Source organism: Lynx rufus, unplaced genomic scaffold (genome assembly GCF_022079265.1).
Source record: "Lynx rufus isolate CCGP_SWC_20201006 ecotype Redwood Valley unplaced genomic scaffold, mLynRuf1.p SCAF_2, whole genome shotgun sequence".
NCBI lineage: Eukaryota > Metazoa > Chordata > Mammalia > Carnivora > Felidae > Lynx > Lynx rufus.
Genome location: NW_025814834.1, coordinates 58,956,647 through 58,973,649, shown reverse-complemented (window position 1 = coordinate 58,973,649; position 17,003 = coordinate 58,956,647). Strand labels below are relative to the sequence as shown.

At 40.4% G+C, this 17,003-nt stretch overlaps 1 protein-coding gene and 1 non-coding gene across 8 annotated transcripts in view; one reads left to right on the top strand and one right to left on the bottom strand.

Moving 5' to 3' along the window:
• Nucleotides 1-292: 292 nt before the first annotated feature.
• Nucleotides 293-17,003, bottom strand: part of WIPF1 (WAS/WASL interacting protein family member 1) — an 89,262-nt gene continuing 72,551 nt past the window's right edge. For 5 of the 7 annotated variants that reach the window (XM_047083256.1, XM_047083255.1, XM_047083254.1 and 2 more), the window contains 2 exons: nt 16,655-16,768; nt 8,566-11,638 (listed from right to left, as the gene is read on the bottom strand). In XM_047083256.1, coding sequence (XP_046939212.1) covers nt 11,583-11,638; nt 16,655-16,768 — 170 coding nt within the window. In that variant the 3' untranslated portion in view covers nt 8,566-11,582. Of the gene's footprint in view, nt 1,424-7,155; nt 7,304-8,565; nt 11,639-16,654; nt 16,769-17,003 lie in introns of those variants that run through there. The other 2 variants (XR_006962691.1, XR_006962690.1) reach the window with 2 other exon arrangements.
• On the top strand, nt 2,070-2,176 carry LOC124516768 (U6 spliceosomal RNA). Its single transcript, XR_006963168.1, has one exon. It is a non-coding gene; the product is annotated as a U6 spliceosomal RNA (small nuclear RNA).

Here is a 17,003-nt window from a genome sequence, read left to right as displayed (position 1 = left end):
GCACAGCAGCTCCTGGGCTACTCATGCAGCAGGTTATGAATTCTAGAAGGAAAACAATAAATGCATTCTATTCAGTAACGGTAGTCTTCCTGTGACCTCTTTCTTCCCAGCAAATGGCGCTGTTAATTACACCTGTTGGTGAGTAAAGCGAATGAAATCTGTTGAAAGTCCCATCTAGTCCTGGCCAAAGCCAGGCAGAGGAAGCCAACTGGAACTCCCGTCACCATCTCCCAACACCCTTTGTTGTTTGATCAGAATAGTTTCCCTGTGTACGACATCAGTGACTCCCAAGGCTGCTTTAAGAAGTTTATTTATTATATGTGAAATGATTGAAAACTGCCAATCACGAATCTGGCAATCCCCTCTCATGAGCTTAAAGACTGTTCTGATTACGATAATTACATTTTTATGAATATCCTACCTAGGGAGTAACAATTTTACTATGTCAGACTACATCACACAAAGATGCATCAATTTCATCTGCAATGAAAAATAGAGCCTAATAGCACAGTTATATTTATATGATAGTCAAACATCAAGATGCAACATAAGTACTTCAACTGAAAGAATTCTGATCATTATTTAACCTTGAGATGATGATTAAGGGTGAAGGCTTGTCAGCTTTCATGAATTATTTTTTCATGATTTTTGCTGTTTTGATTTGATTTTTAAAACTCCATAATTAACACTTATTAACATTTGGATTCTACCCCACCCCCCACCCCCGGGTAATGTTGGCAAGGCAACAACAGTAATAACAACAAAAGAGTAATGGATATGATTAATGGCCAAAGAAAGAGTATTGGGAAATCATAAGACACCATTATGTCTCAGGTACAACAGTGCCATACCAACTGGTTTTCTACTTAGCTAAGTTTCTTAAAGCTGATGCAAGCAATGGACACAGTATTTAGGTTTGATGCTATATGTACATATTAGTTTAATGCAGAGAAAAAAAGTATTCTGTTATTATAAATAGTGATCAGTTCCAGTTAAAAAGTGTGGTCTAAAAACCAGTACAACCAAGCATAACATAGAACTCTGTTAGAAATGCAGATTTTCAGGCCCCCTCCTAGACTTGCTGAATCAGAATCTCCAGAAGTGGGGCACAGGGCCCTGTCTCAACAAGCCCTCCAGGTGATTCTCTGAGGTTTGAAACCACTCTTCTGGCAGGTTGTAACAGTTTCCATTGGCTGCAGTGAACCACTGCAGTGCTAGAAGCTGCATTCCCAGCCACAGTGTAGGCAGCCCCCTTAACTCCAGGAGTGTGCGTTCCAGGGGAGCGTAATTGAACAGGCTGTTTCAGTCAAGTCCCTGAGTCCAGAGGTTCCTCTTATGTGGCCTTGGTCTTCTCTTTAGATCTCCTGAGGTCACAAGCCCTAGTGTCTTCCCATTACCAGTCAGAATTGTTAGTCCATCCTTCCTGGTAGAAGAGAAGTTTGTAATACCTTTTATAATGTCAAAAGATTTCCATCACCCAGATCCTTGCTGATTCCTTTTCTCTGTTACAACCATTTACTTAAAGTCACCTTGGGCTACTTAAAAAATGGTAACATCCAACATGGTGCTCTTCTGTATTTCTTTATGGCACTGTGATACCATCTTTTGATAGCACTCTGGATCAAAATTACTGACCAGAACTCACCAGAAAAAAGTATGGAGAAAGGCCACACATTGCAAGCATACGTAATTCAAGAAAACAGACTAGAACATACATTTAGTAAGGAGTGTTGATGCTTACTGGCCAGGACTATGCAGTGCTCTTGTTACACAATTTTTTCTTTGGGTTTGGTAATAGATTAGCTAGCTAGCTGATTTTTTAAGAAAAGCATTTTTAAGACAAACAGCATTGTAATGAATCAGCATGCATGGGGGTAGTATTAAATGGAGTATTTAGTATGACAAAAAGTGGATGCCATCTCATGATTTAATTTTCATATAATATATATGAAATATATGAATATATTCTTTCAAAGGCCCAAATTCAGGGGTAGCACCTTAGAAAAGAGATTCTGAATCTGGAATGTGCATCAGAATGACCTTGAACCTTGTTAAAAATATAAATTCTCATTCTTGGTTCAGCAGTACAGGTACTGAAATTTGAGTGATACAGAGAAGATTGGCATGTTCCCTGTGCAAGGATAACACGCAAATTTGTGAAGTGGGTCATATTAAAAACATTTTCCTGGGTTCCAAGGGATTTTTATTTGGGTAGGTCTGAGGTGGATCCCAGGAACCTGTATTTAACAAGCACTCCTTAAGTGCTTAAGTGGTCCACAACTTTCATTTTGAGAAACACTGGAAGCCTTACTCAGAAAGATGAGGGGGGTGACTGGGTGGCTGAGTCGGTTAAGCATCCGACTTTGGCTCAGGTCATGATCTCACTGTTCATGAGTTTGAGTCCCGCATCAGGCTCTGTGCTGACAGCTAGGAGCCTGGAGCCTGCTTCAGATTCTGTCTCTCTCTCTCTCTCTCTCTTTCTCTGCCCCTCCCCTGCTGGAGTTCTGTCTCTCTCTGTCTTTCAAAAATAAACAAACATTAAGAAGAAAAAAAGATGAGGAAAACACACCTGAGTGTGGGGCAGTAAGGCTCAACCAGTTCACAAGAGTTGTACCTTCTTTGGGTCCTGGTGATGCATTACTTCAAGCTTTTGAATAGGTCATGTATTCTGCCTTGTCCTAAAGTTATTTGTGTACTTGCCTCAGTCCACAAAGGACTGTAAGCCCCCTGAAACACGGAATTTAGGTGGTCCTGACCTTTGTGTCTTCAACTGGATTCACCCCATGCCTTCTCATTACTGAGAAGGTGCTCAATACTATTTGTCAGATGAATGCAGACAACAATGGCAAAAATGCAGTTTGAAGACTGTGACTGAAGTAGTCTTGGCCCCCTTCACTCACCAGGGGTAAGACCTTGAGGTCACTTCCTCCCTTAGTGTGTCAGCCCTGCATTTGTAACATGGGAGATCAGTCTCTTCCTCCACCACAGGGCTGCCATGGGTAAACATGAGGGACTGTTTGTGAAAATACTCTGAAATTCTGGAGCCACTTACTTGACTTCTTTTGAACATGACTGTCTTTTGCTTTACCTTTATTTCCCCTGTGAATGAGTGCTGGGTTGTATGACTGAGGCAAAGAACACAAAGTGTACTTTGTGCCATTATGGGAAAGCAAATTCTATGATTTGTACTTTGTGCCATTATGGGAAAGCAAATTCTATGATTTGGAATTTAAACTTTTCCAAGTTCAAGGAGAGTAAAAAATAAATTCAATACAAAAAGTTTATAATAGGATTGGAAGAAATACTCCACAAATATTGAACAGTAGAAAGCAAGGGAGATACACTGAAGAGCACATTAACTATTCACATTGCAGTTTGGGACTTTCAGAAATCTGTGCTTAATGAAAAATGATGTCTGAATTTTAGAGGCTCCCCTGAGATCACCTTAAAAGGTAGCAAGTGTCTGATGAGCTGATAAATACAGGTACGTTCTTTTGAAAGTGTCAAAATGGTAGTTATGACCACTCCTTAAACTGTAAAGGAGCAAAGAACCAAAAGAAATTAGATCACTTAACAAGAGGCAATGTGCCCCAGCTGGTAAATGGTGGGTCTGGGACTAGAGCTAGTGCATAGCCCAGTGAGGAAAATAAACACAATGTACCTACGAACCTATGTTTGTTCAGTTGAGCCTACTATCTTTTATTCTAAGAGTTTGGCTTATTAAAGTGTCCTTGCTTTTATGAAACGTCAGTATTTTTTTTAAACTTGCATATGGAAAGTTGATAATATTATGACTTCCCATTCAAAGGTATTTATTCAACCTTGAGTTTGAATTCTGGATCCAATCACAGCAAGTGGCTTGAGGCAAATTTCTAATCGATTCAGGCCTCAATTCTCCACGTGTAAAGTCACATTGACTAACAATGACATATGCAATAATATTTGCAAAGACCTTAGCACAATTTGTAGTACATAGTAGATGATCAATAACTGGTGGTGGTTATATGGAAAATGAAAACAATATTTATGTTGTCATCTAGATAAGTAAATTAGGCAATGGGTCTTGTGTTTACACTTCTGTGTTAGATATATTTTTCCATTTTTCTATGGTGGCCCCATCTGGGACCTGTCCATACCTTTGCTCTAAGAGTAAGTCCAAGCAGGAAGCACCAAGGGGGAGGGAATTTCCCTTTCGTGCACACAGCCAACCAGCCTTGTGTTGGTGGTGAGGAGCATGTCTCTAGAACCAGTGGTAGAGTGGGTTTGTGCCTACTGGCTGATGTTGTTAAATCTAGAATGTAGACCCTTGATTCTAGGACTAGTGCTTCCTATTGTATAATATGTATCTTCATATTCCCTATGCGTAATAAATTGTAGCTACTCAATCAGTGTTGTTTATTTGAATGAATACATGTAAAAATGGATCTTTGGGAATACAATAGCTCCATAAGGCATTAGGGTTTCCCAATTATCTGATATTTGCTTCAGGTACCTATCTTAAATAGATAGCATTTTGACAGTTGACCTTTAACTTACTAAACTGCTTGGAGACAGAAAACAGGAAAAGGGTGGGAGTTCCTCATGACTAAAACACATTTATGTTGAGTCCATGATGGATACACCAGCTGTAGGTGTGTAGCTGTGTAGCTGGCAGGCATCTTCCTGGGCAAAATTTAAGCTAAATCTGAGCTCAATGTCTAATAGCATCCAGACTTCTTTCCCAGACCCCTCAGAGGTCAAACATGTTATCTAGATGGGTCACATTGTGGGGCCTTTAAGTGACTCTAATGCAATGTGAGCAGTACAATGATTGAATTATTTTAGAAATATCTACTGACCACTCTGGGAGTACAAAGGAGCACACACTTTTGCTGTCTTCTATTTGTCAGGGACCCTCCTGTCACTGTTATGGAAAGCTGGTGGCTTAAGAAAGCTTTAAAATACGCACTTTGGTTGATTTCTCTATCAGAAGCTGGGAAGGGCAATAAAGCAAGGACAGGTTTTGTGGGGCTGAGCTTTAGACAATTTAGGCTGCTATATTAAGAAAATTAGTATAAAATCATGAATAAAACATTAGATGTAAAAATGAGTCCTTCCTTATTAGAAGGGATCCTTGCAAGTGGAGGTCCCAAAGCTGGAGCTTCCTTAGCTTCCTGTAAATGTGCCTCTGTAATGCTAAGGAATTCGTGGTAGAGTGTTGATGGGACATTTCAAACATTTACCAATAAGAGAAATGTGTACAGGTATCCCCCGATTTTTTGAAAGGTTGCATTAGGCCACTTCACTTTTATGGAAGACCTACATTGTACCTTTTTGCTAACTGAAAGAAATCCAAAGAGAGTTTTGCTTTTAGGAAAAAGGCAAAAAGTGAAAATAGCGTTCAGTGTTTGTTTTGCAGCAAGCCATTGTAGAAGCAGTGCAAGCCCCAAGCCGTGAGGGTGGCACCGCCAAGCCCCTTCCCTGGAAACCACACTGGGCATCTCAGCGTCAAGCTCTGTAGCTTTGAACCTTGCCTCTGAGCATCTGTGCTTTATCTCAATTTATCTTGCACATCCATTAGCAAGATGTGTCCTAAGGGACCAGAGAAGCCAAAGAGAGATTGTTTTTCTGGGTCTGAGAATGCTCAAAAAATTTTCCATGTGAGTTCACGGTAATTGTTTCTTTGCTTTATGCCATTTTGGCTTAGGAAAGTTTTCATAGGAGCGCTCTGCTTTCGGGTAGTGGGGGAATCCTGCAGCTAACTATAGCTCCAGAGACAGACATGAAGGACCAAGTGCTCAGAGTGCAGGGAAGCCAGGCTGTGGGGAAGACAGCAGAGAAAGGGGCCACTCTAAATTATATGTCCAGGAAGCCTTCAGTTAATCGGAATGTCAGGGAACTGGGGAATCCTTTAGGAATTAATAAAAAAAAGCAGGGCACCCGGGTGGCTCAGTCAGTTAAGTATCTGACTTTGGCTCCGGTCATGATGTCATGGTCTGTGAGTTCGAGTCCCGCATCCCACATCAGGTGAGCCCCTGCTCCGCTTCGGGTGAGCCCTACTTCTCCATCTCTCCCTGCCCCTTGTGGGATTCCCTCTCTCCCTCCCTCTCTCTGCCCCTCACTCACTTGCACCCTCTCTCTCTCAAAAAAATTAATCAAAAAGTAAAAAGACATTTTTATAGGCCATCAAAACTTTTTTTAAAACCTTCCCTCCCCCACCTCCAGTTTTCCTGTAGTTTAAAAAATTTTTTAAATCAATTTAATTTGGGGCACCTGGGTGGCCCAGTCGGTTGAGCATCTGACTCTTGATTTTGGCTCAGGTGATGATCCCAGGATTGTGGGATTGAGCCCTGCTTCAGGCTCCCTGCTGAGTGTGGAGCCTGCTTAAGATTCTGTGTCCCCCCCTATCCTGCTCTCTCCCCCTCTGTAAAATAATAATAATAAAAAAAAATAATAATAAATTTAATTCACCCATTGAGATGAAAGGAGAAAAGAAACCAAATAATCCCTTAAGGGAGGAAAATTATAAAGTATTCACTTTCTCTTCTTAATAGAAAACTCTCTGTTGCTTTGGCACTTGTGACTGGTGGGAGCAGGGTAACTGCTACTCCGAGACCATTCCTCAGATAGAGTGGGGACACTATTTGGTTGTGGTGAGGCTGGTACATAAAAATGTACCGAATGGCTGAATGAACCAAATGAATGATTCCAGTTTTAACAAGTGAGGCCAGTTTTGAAAGCAATTTTTATCCTAAGAGTGTTGCAATTAAATTTTATTAGACTCTTTTTTAAAATGTTTATTTTGAGACAGAGAGTGGGTGTAGAGAGAGAGGAAGAGAGAGAGTCCCAAGCAGGCTCCAAGCTGTCAGCAGAGAGCCTCATGTGGGGCTCGATTTCACAAAATACGAGATCATGACCTGAGCCAAAATCAAGAGTCAGACCCTCCACTGACTGAGCCACCCAGGCGCCCCAAACTTTAGCAGACTCTTCTGAATGCACTGAAAATGCCTTCCTGAATATGGCCTCAGTTTGATAGCAAAGGGATTAGAAAATCGAATGGAACTAACTTTCATTGAGCGCCTGACATATGCCCGTTATTTTGCCTGATGTTCTGTATATTTAAGCACTGCAAACATTTTGCAGTTGAGGAAATTAGAACTCAGAGGGCTTAAATACCTTGTCATTGGCCTTCCAGGGAGCAAGTGGCAGAGCTAGGATCCAGATCCAAATTTGCATGTGCTGGGCTTGTTCTCTGACCCTGTAGCTTGTCATCTGGTCTTTTCTTTCCAGCAGATGTGAAAGACACATGAAGCAGAGACTTGCGCTAGAGGTGGGGAGGATCATAATGAAGGAAGCGTTGGGGCGCCTGGCTGGCTCAGTTGGCGGAACGTGTGACTCTTGATCTCTGGGTTGTGAGTTTGAGCCCCAGGTTGGGGGTGGAGATTACTTAAAAATCAAATCTTAAGAAAAAATAAGGGGGCGTGTGGTGGTGAGGTGACAGGCCAAGCTGCTTGTGCATTAGTAGTATGTGATTTGGGGTCTTATATACTCATCTGTAAGACCAGAGGGTGGGACTAGATGACCTCCAAATGGGGTGACCACACAGCCCGGTTTTCCAGGGCAGCCCCAGTTTGTACCTGTTGTGCCAAAGCAACAATTATCAGTATTCCCTCCTACTCTCAAAAGTGTTCTACTCGTGGATCATAAATTCTGAGGCTGCCCTATATATAGGTTCTTTCCAGGTCTTACTTCCAAATGGAATCTAATAATTTCCTTGATGACCATAGCAGCATGAATTTTCATTTTTCAGGCCTGTGAGGTTGAAGGGACATCATGTGAGGTGTCCTCTGTCTGGAGGTTGCTTTGCATTTCTGGTACAGATAGTCTGCCTGCTATCGCCTCTTCCTTTACAGGTACATTAGGAAATTCCCTTTCGGGCAGTTTGGCTCCAGTAAATTTGGGATCATTATATAAATATTTGTTGTTTTACCAAGAGTGGCTACCTGGCTACCAGTTACTGAGTGCCAGAATAAGTCAGGCCAAGTACTGAGTGTATTATCTCATTTAATGCATTTATTAATCCTGTAAGATAGTTACTTACCTTGTAGATAAGGAAGTGGAGGCTTAGAAAAGTTTGCAACTTGCAAGTAAGAGATGGACGCAGGTCTTCTAATCTCTTAACCATTAGACTGCATTAAGATACGTACACACATGTGCGCAGCAGATAATTAAAAAAATTATCGGGCCCCCTAAATTCCCCCTGGCCTTTCCTGTATTTCTCAATGTCAATTCTATTCTTTGTGGTTTCCTGGCCCATTGGTCCCACCATCCATCTGTACCTTACAGTCTTAAAGCATCTGCTTCAAGTAAACAGACAGCAGACTTTGGCTATGATGCAGGTTCTCAGGAAAAGCAAACAAGGGATTAGAAAGTAGATGTGAGGTACACACACCATGAACCTCCACCACTACCTTCTCCTTTTCTTTTCTTTGAGTTTGTCTTTCTTTACCAAAGTGTAAAACAGAAAACAGACACTTGCTTTTTCATTTGTATTTACATAGACAATACTTAAATAAAAACCACCAGTTGACACTCTTGTCATTCTGCTTTTATTTATTGTCTGGCTAACTTACAAAGACGCAGATGTCTAGGGTAGACTCTACCCCACCATTTAAACTGTCCTAATGACATCGATACCAAAATGTGCATGTTTACATAATGCAGTGGTATGAAAAACATTTTTTTTTCCTTTACTGTCCCTGACTATAAACAGGGAAAAATTAATTTCATGCCAAAAAATTTTGGCCACTTTAACAATCATCCCATTTCTGCTACTAAAATAACAAAATTGGTATTACAAGTTAAAATATAAAAGCCTAACAGTTTTTACAAATATGCAAATAATCTGCTACTTAGACATAAAAAGTCGATTTCTTTCAAATCACAAAGTAAGGCACCATTGGATTAAACATTTCTCTCGGCTTCTACTAAATAAAATGCATAGTGAAATAAATATGGAACACTGAATTTTAATACTGTAATACATTTCAATATAAAATGATATGTGAATATTAAAATACTGTATTGCATCTTGAATACATTTATCTGGAAATATTGTGGAAAAAAACCCAAATGTGAGCCCTGATTTCAGGGAAGAAAATATTCATTTTTGTGATTTGCCATAGTTGAAGATTTTAGCATAGAAATTATTCAGTTTGGGCTGCAATTAGGTTGCCAACTTTCAAAGAAAGGGTGTAGGTGTATTAATGAAACATTTACTTAAAAAAAGACCTGCTAAAACTTCTCTGTCCTGGATGAAGAGCAACTCTGTACTGTGGCTCTGTTTCAGACATTAGGAGGGCACTATGAGGTTGGGATATACAAGGAAATTGGCCATTCTTACTGCCCCTTATAAAATTCAGATCCAAAATCCTTTGGATCAGACTTTTCTATGCCATATTTGCTATTAAGGCCAGATTCCGTCTTTTCTAAAGTGGGTCATAAGGCTTTATCATAAGGATTTGTATCAACTATTGATATCTGATCAAAGAATCCAAAATAAAATGATGCTATTACCTAAAAAAAAATGTTTTTTCGAAAATACTTTGCCACGCTTGTTACACTTTTATATTTCTTAATTCTCTTTGGGTAAAGGGCCCCAAATGACTGTATGACAGACAGATGAATGGTAGAGGAGAGTTAGAAAAACCAAGTTCTCTAATCTTCTAAGCCCAAGACTTTGGCAAGGAAAGTTACAAAAATACAATATATTCAAATGGGCAACTTCATAATTTATTAGATATCCCATTTATTAGAACTCTAAGTTCTTTTGCTTTTATATAAATGAAACAATTATTTATTCTATAAATAGGAATGTGTCTTTCAAATTTTTCTTTGGATTGATTTCTCGTTAGCATCTCCCAGGAATACATGAATACACTGAAACCAGGATACAAAGTTTAGGTATACATATATATATATATGTGGCCACGTGCTTTTAAAAAATAAGCAATGGTAATTTTAAACATAATCAACCATATAAAACATCTAAATGGAAATACTCCCCTCCCCCAATCTATAGCTAGATTTAAAAGTCCCAGTAAAGTTTTGTAAACAAAAATCATACAAAAAAAGGGCAAGGCTGGCTCGTCCCTATGGTCCTTCCCATGGAGCTGTATTTGTATAGATCCAAGGCAAGTGATTCCCCCGGCAGAGTCAAGACAAATTCTCTTCAATTTGTAGTAGCAATGTCTCTCAACCCCATCAACATCAGATTTAGATTAGAGTTTTGCCCATCAACCCAAACCTGCTTCCTTCCTCCACATTTCCAGTTTGCCACCTTTTCCTAACTTTCTCGCACAACTGTGGAGCCTACGAGCCTCCCTGCCCTGATGTGCAAGCTAGACAGGGGAGGAAATGAAGTGCAAGGCAGGAATCCAACTGATAGGTGAGCTCAAGGCAGCTGGCTCTGAGCCCCAAAGCCCCAGCTGGCTTTCGGTTTCTTTCCCATGGCTTTATTCCACGTGACTGTACACCCTGTGAGATCAATTTCTGACCTTGGTATTGTGAAGCAACAGATGTTAAGGCAAGAGGGGGAATAAGGTAGCAAAATCTAAGATCAAGCTGTCTGCCAAACAAGGTGTTAGGTCCTAACCTCATTTTTGGTACTTTTTGAATGGCTAAAGCTCATCTTGCATTTTCTTTGTTTGTCTGTTTTTGAAATAAGAGGTTTTTGTACCATCCTCTGTCTTCTGTGCCTGTGCTGTCCAATATGGTAGCCGCCAGCCACATGTGGCTGAGCACTTGGGATGTGACTAGTCGGAAAGGAGATGTACTCTCAACGTAAAATATACCTGCATTTTGAAGACTTAGTACCAAAACACAATGTGAAATATCTCCTTAATAGTTGTTATACTAATTGCAGGTTGAAATGATAATATTTTGGGTATTCGGGTTAAATAAAATATATTAAAATTAATTTCCCCTTGTCCTTTTTTAATGTAGCTACTAGAAATTAAAAAACTGCTTAGGTGGCTCACATTGTATTTCCGTTGGAAAGCTCTATCCTAGAGCTTATCTCAGACTGCCAAAGATTGGACATCCTGTAACTGAAAAATGTTACATGAGCCCTGATGCAGCAACTTGCTTCCATGGTCCTTGGTGCATGCAATCGGACAGAAAGCCAAGCATGCAAAAAGGGCGTGGAAGCAAATAGCTCTCAGGGACTTTAATATTACAGTCTGTAGCAAATAAGCAGTGAATGTTTGAATTTGGTTGGTTGAGAGCTAGGACACAATTCATCTCTGCCACCTTGCCACAAAAGCCTACTGACCCCTAAGCAACCAACGCTGGCGGGCTGTAGCTGAAGCAAGCAATAGCTTTGAGAATATACACAACATAAAAAGCCAGGTGCATTTCTTTCCTGCATTCCCACCCCCCCCCCACCCACCCACCCCCACACACACATTCCCATGTTACCCTACCTTCCTCCCTATTGCCAGTATGAAGGGGCCAAGGGAAGACAAGGGGAGGAGGGTTTGCAGCCCTTGGATAGTAACAACAGAAGTAGCTCTTGGGCTCAGATGGAGAAGAGCAGGTAAAGATCACCTCGGGATGGGAGGGAGTGGAGGGGCACCCCTTTCTCTTCGGTTGGATCCACCTTGATGAAAACATAGACAAAATACAAATTTTGGTTAGAAAGCTTGTGATCTCACTATACAAACTGAAGGATGGTTGCAAAAGTACCCACTACCTCACCCTCTATGACCAAGGCTGTAAATAACTGGCATATGTGAATGAGAAGTAACAAGTGAGGGGAAGAAGCAAGTGAGGATCTGAATGAACATTACTAGAGATGGGTGACCCACCACTGGCTACTGAGTACTTGTGAAATCAAGGGAAAAAAATTGTAAACAGTTTTTTAAAGTTTACTTATTTAGGGGTGCCTGGGTGGTTAAGTTGGTTAAGCATCAGACTTCAGCTCAGATCATGATCTTGTGGTTCATGGGTTCGAGTCCTGCATTGGGCTCTGTGACAGCTCAGAGCCTGGAGCCTGCTTCAGACTCTGTGTCTCCCTCTCTCTCTGCCCCTTTTCTGCTTGTGCTCTCTCTCTCTCTCAAAACAAACAAAAAAAAAAATTAAAAAATTAAAAAAAATAAAAAGTTTACTTATTTATTGAGAGAGAGGGGAAAAAAACCAAAACAAAACACAAGCAGTGGAGGGACAGAGAGGGAGAGAGAATCCTAAGCAGGTTCCATGCTGTCAGTGAAGAGTCCTATGTGGGGCTCAAATCCACAAACTGTGAGATCATGACCTAAGCCAAAGTTGGACGCTTAACTGACTGAGCCACCCAGGAGCCCCAAGAAAAATTTTAAAAAGTACTTGTCTTCTTGCCACAAACATAGTATGTATTTATGACAGATTCAGAAAATATTGATGAACAAAAACAAAACAAAATCTCACCAATGCCTGTACCACCTGGAGATAACCAATAACATTATGTAAATATTTTCCATTTATTTTCTCTATATAAACAGTTCCCTTTTTTCTTCCCCAAATAGGATCATATGTAGTTGGTCTGAATCTTTTTCAAGAGTCGTTACTGTTTATACATATAATTATTAATGACACATTACATTCTATTATACAGTATACTATAATCAACCCCCTTTTGTTGGGCATTTAGGTATCTTCTAATTTCTAAACAATGCTTTTTTAAAAAAAGCTTATTTTGAGAAAGAGAGAGAGAGAGAGAGAGAGAGAGAGAGAGAGAGTACATGCGTGTGTGAGTAGGGGAAGGGCAGAGAGAAAGGGAGAGAGACTCAAACTCACGAACCGCGAGATCATGACCTGAGCCGAAATCAAGAGTCGGATGCATAACTGACTGAGCCAGCCAGGTGCCCCAACAATGCTTTTTTGACAGTAACTATCCTAAAAGGTGTGAAGTTGTATTTCATTGTAGTTTTATTTGCATTTCCCTAATGATCAGTGATTTTGAGCATCTTTTCATGTGTTTCTTTGGCAATATGGATATTTTCCTCAGAGAAATGTCTATGCAAGTATTCAACCCATTTTAAAAATTGGGTTTTTGTTGTTGCTGAATTGTAGGACTTCTTTATATATTCTGGATATTAATGTTTTATCAGATATATGATTTGCAAATATTTTATCCCATTTCGTGGGTTCTCTCTTCACTCCATTGACAGTGTTCTTTTAAAAACTATGCATATTCTGGGCTCTCAGTACCAAGTTTAAAATCCATTCACAATTTTTAAAATTCATTTATCTCAGGTACATTTTTTCTAGGATCTAACAGGTGTTAGGCATGCAGCCAGGTGCTCTGATGCTGTGAGCAGACGTAGCAGGGGCACATGTCAGTTGAGGAAGGCTGCTGTGGCCACCGCTCTGGAGAGACTTCAAGGTGGGCTGGCACTGACAGATTCTTCAGGAGGCATATCAGCAGGGATTTATGAGATAGAACCAAATCTCTGAGCAAGGGGAGGAGTTAGAAGAAGACACTGGCACTCCATTACCTTGCCTCTTCCTTCTGCGTCCCGACCACATTTTTTCTTGGGCCCATACCCAAGCAAAGACTCATCTAAATGGAAACCAGTCATCTATCATGGAGCCCTGACCATCAGCTGACATACCACAGGTGGTTAGAAAAATGAGGGCTGGCCTTATGCAAAGCTGCAATTAGGTGGCACAGCTCAGGGCCGCCTGGGTGCCCTCCAGGCTGGTGCCCTACCTGGAGGCCACGGCAGCTATAGGAGCAGAATAAAGCCACTCGGTAGTATTTTAGTTAAATGATCCAGAGATAATCCATTCAACACCCAGAATGCTGGAATATTTAAAGCAAATCTACAAAAACATTTTTGGGGGCAGTGGACGTTAATTCAATTTAAGAAACATTCTGAAATGCCTACTATATTTCAGGTTCTGTGCCACTTGAGGAAGATGCAATCATAAGCAGGACAGTTCCAGTCCTCAGGCTGTGTTCAGTCTTAAAGACAGAAGGGTAGGGAAGGGAATGTGTTCAGCTATTAAATTAAAAACCTAGGGGAAGGGGGTTGATTCTGTTACTGACTTAAATACACAAAGAGCACTTCAAGTAGATTAAGAATGCTTACACGAAACCAGGAAAAATATTTAGAGTCTATGTGAACAGCTCCTTAAAGTGAATTCATTTCTTAGTGCCCCCCAAATGAAGAGAAACAAGCTGTTTTCTTATCAGAGAGAAGCCCCTCTTCACGCCACACACACACACACAGAACAAAGATACCTGTCCCACACAAAGGCTTATTTTCCACTCTTGTATAAATGTATTACACTTACACCTTTTTTATTAGTTATCTTCTAGGAATAGAGTATTCCACATAAATGAGTTTTTCTAGTAATTACACTTTCCCTTCCAAGCAGCAGTATTCTGTTTACTTCTGGCATTTGTTCATGGAAATTTTAAAAAATATTTTCTAGTGTGCCTGGGTGGCTCAGTCGGTTGAGCGTCTGACTTACGACTCAGGTCATGATCTCACAGTCTGTGAGATCGAGCCCCACACTGACAGCACAGACAGCACAGGGCCCACTTGGGATTCTCTCTCCCTCTCTCTCTGTCCCTCCCCTGCTCTCGCTTTCTCTGCCTCTCAAAATAAATAAATAAATAACATTAAAAATAAAATAAAATATTTTCTAATTCTTTGAATTCTTCAGCAGAGGCACAGAGCACAGTTTGACCTATTCTTCACAACCCCGTGGAAACTCCTGTATTGTCCTGTGCTATGATACAAAGTACAACTCTGTGCCCCTGTCACACAGCCAGTCCCTCTCAGGACCTGGGACTCCCACCTATCACGTCTCCCTGAAGCCACTGATTTTGCTTTTAACCAGCCTTGACTTCAGCTATGAATCTGCTCAGTGGCTGGGAAACAACCAACCAAAAATTATTTAAGAACTGTGTGTTGGGACACCAGGTGGCTCAGTTGGTTGAGCCTCTGGCTCTTGATTTCAGCTCAGCTCATGATCTCATGGTTTGTGAGCTCGATCCTCAAGTGGGGCTCCGTGCTGACTGCATGGAGCCTGCTTAGGGTTCTCTCTCTCTCCCTCTCTTTCTCTCTGCCCCTCCCTGGCACATGCACATGTGTGCATGCACTCTCTCTCAAAATAAATAAACTTAAAAAAAAAAAAAAAGAACTGTGTGTTAAAGGGTCAACAGGCACCGCGTATGTGTGAGGAGCTCCATCTAAGGAATGAGGAGAAGGCTAGGGACGCTTTGGCATTTATTTGAAAATGCTCACTTTTTCTCCATACATTTCTGGTTTGGGAGTTTGGTTCTAAATCTAAGACTGTCACACGTCTGAGCCTCAGCACTGAATCTGTATATTTCATGCTAATTCTTTCTGAATTCTAACCACTTATTGTGTTGAAATTTCAGTTTCACTATTTCTTCTTGTTCACCTTTTTGTTTCAACAGGAGAAAGGAGATTCACTTCTTCATGGTGGCATTACATATTTTAGTAAAACCCAGAAACAATCTAAATGTCCAATAATGGTAAACTAAATTACTGTATGCTGACTTGATGGAATGGGCAAGTGTTTTACTAAGCAAAATCATGTGAATCCCACCAAAAAACTGCACTCTATAATTATAACTACAAATCAATTTGAGTTATATGGATAAAAATGAGCAGAGGACCTGGTAAAATGAAAATAAATGTTATGTGGAGATTTTATGAAGATTATGTAGAAAGATTATGGGTGTATTTAAAATTTTCATGTAATGTTCTAGAAGCTAAAATCATAATATATTTATTTTATTTTACTTTAATATTTTTAAGATTTTATTTTTTTAGTAATCTCTACACCCAAGGTGGGGCTCGAGCTCACAACCCAGAGATTAAGAGCATGCTCCACTGACTGAGCCAGTCAGGTGCCTCTTAATATTTTCATTTATTTATTTTTTAATTTTTTAAAGCTTATTTATATTTAGAGAGAGAGAGAGAGAGAGAAACACAGAATCCCAAGCAGGCTCCGTACACTGTCAGCACAGAACCTGATGAGGGGCTTGGACCCACAAACTGCAAGATCATGACCCAAGCCAAAATCAAGAGTCAGATGCTTAACAGACTGAGCCACCCAGGTGCCCCACCCCTTATTATTTTTTTAAGTATTCTCTACACCCAACATGGGGCTTGAAGTCAAGACCCTGAGATCAAGAGAGTCACATGCTCTACTGACTAAGCCTGCCAGGTGCTCCTAATCCTAATATATTGAAAATATCAAAGCAGTTACAGTGAGTTTTTGTTATAATTATTAAGACATTTGGCTAGTCTCAAAACTGGTAGTAATAGAAGATGCCTCTATTTGTGCTATCTTAGGAAAATCGAAATTGGGAAGGCTGTCCAAACAAGCAAAGCAATAAAATTTAACCTATTAGCAAACCAGTTATTTTGAGCTTGTAATGACACATTAAAATGATCATTTCTCATATGCATTCTGGATATCTCCATTTTTCCCTATTGCTTGTGGAAGGGGAGTTTACCAGAATGTAGACAGCTCCATATGGGGCTCTCTGCCCCACACTAGGCAAGAGGCCTGGATTTCCTATACAACCCTGAGTTGTATATAACCCAGGCTACTCCAGTATGAAGCCACCAAAAGTCCTTGCAGAAATACTCACTCCGGGTTTCATTTCTTGCCAGTTTACTGGGATAACTTTTGGCCGTTGGTACATATGGCTCTGGAGGTGGCAAATCAGAAATCGGATGGAAGTAGAATCTGCTTTCCCACTCATCTGAGAGAGAGAAACGAACAGTATCTTCAGTAACAATCTGCTATAAAGATTTATGTAATGAAAGGAGAGAACTGCAGAGATCACTTCTAGTTGTATGCCTAGAAATTTAAAGCTCTAAATGCTACAAGTCACTGATTAGCACGTCAATGGAATACAAAGCAAATCAAAGCAAAGACAGATAAATAATCCAAGTGACTTTAATTAGAGTGATTAGGACCCAGCCAGTCCCTCTCAG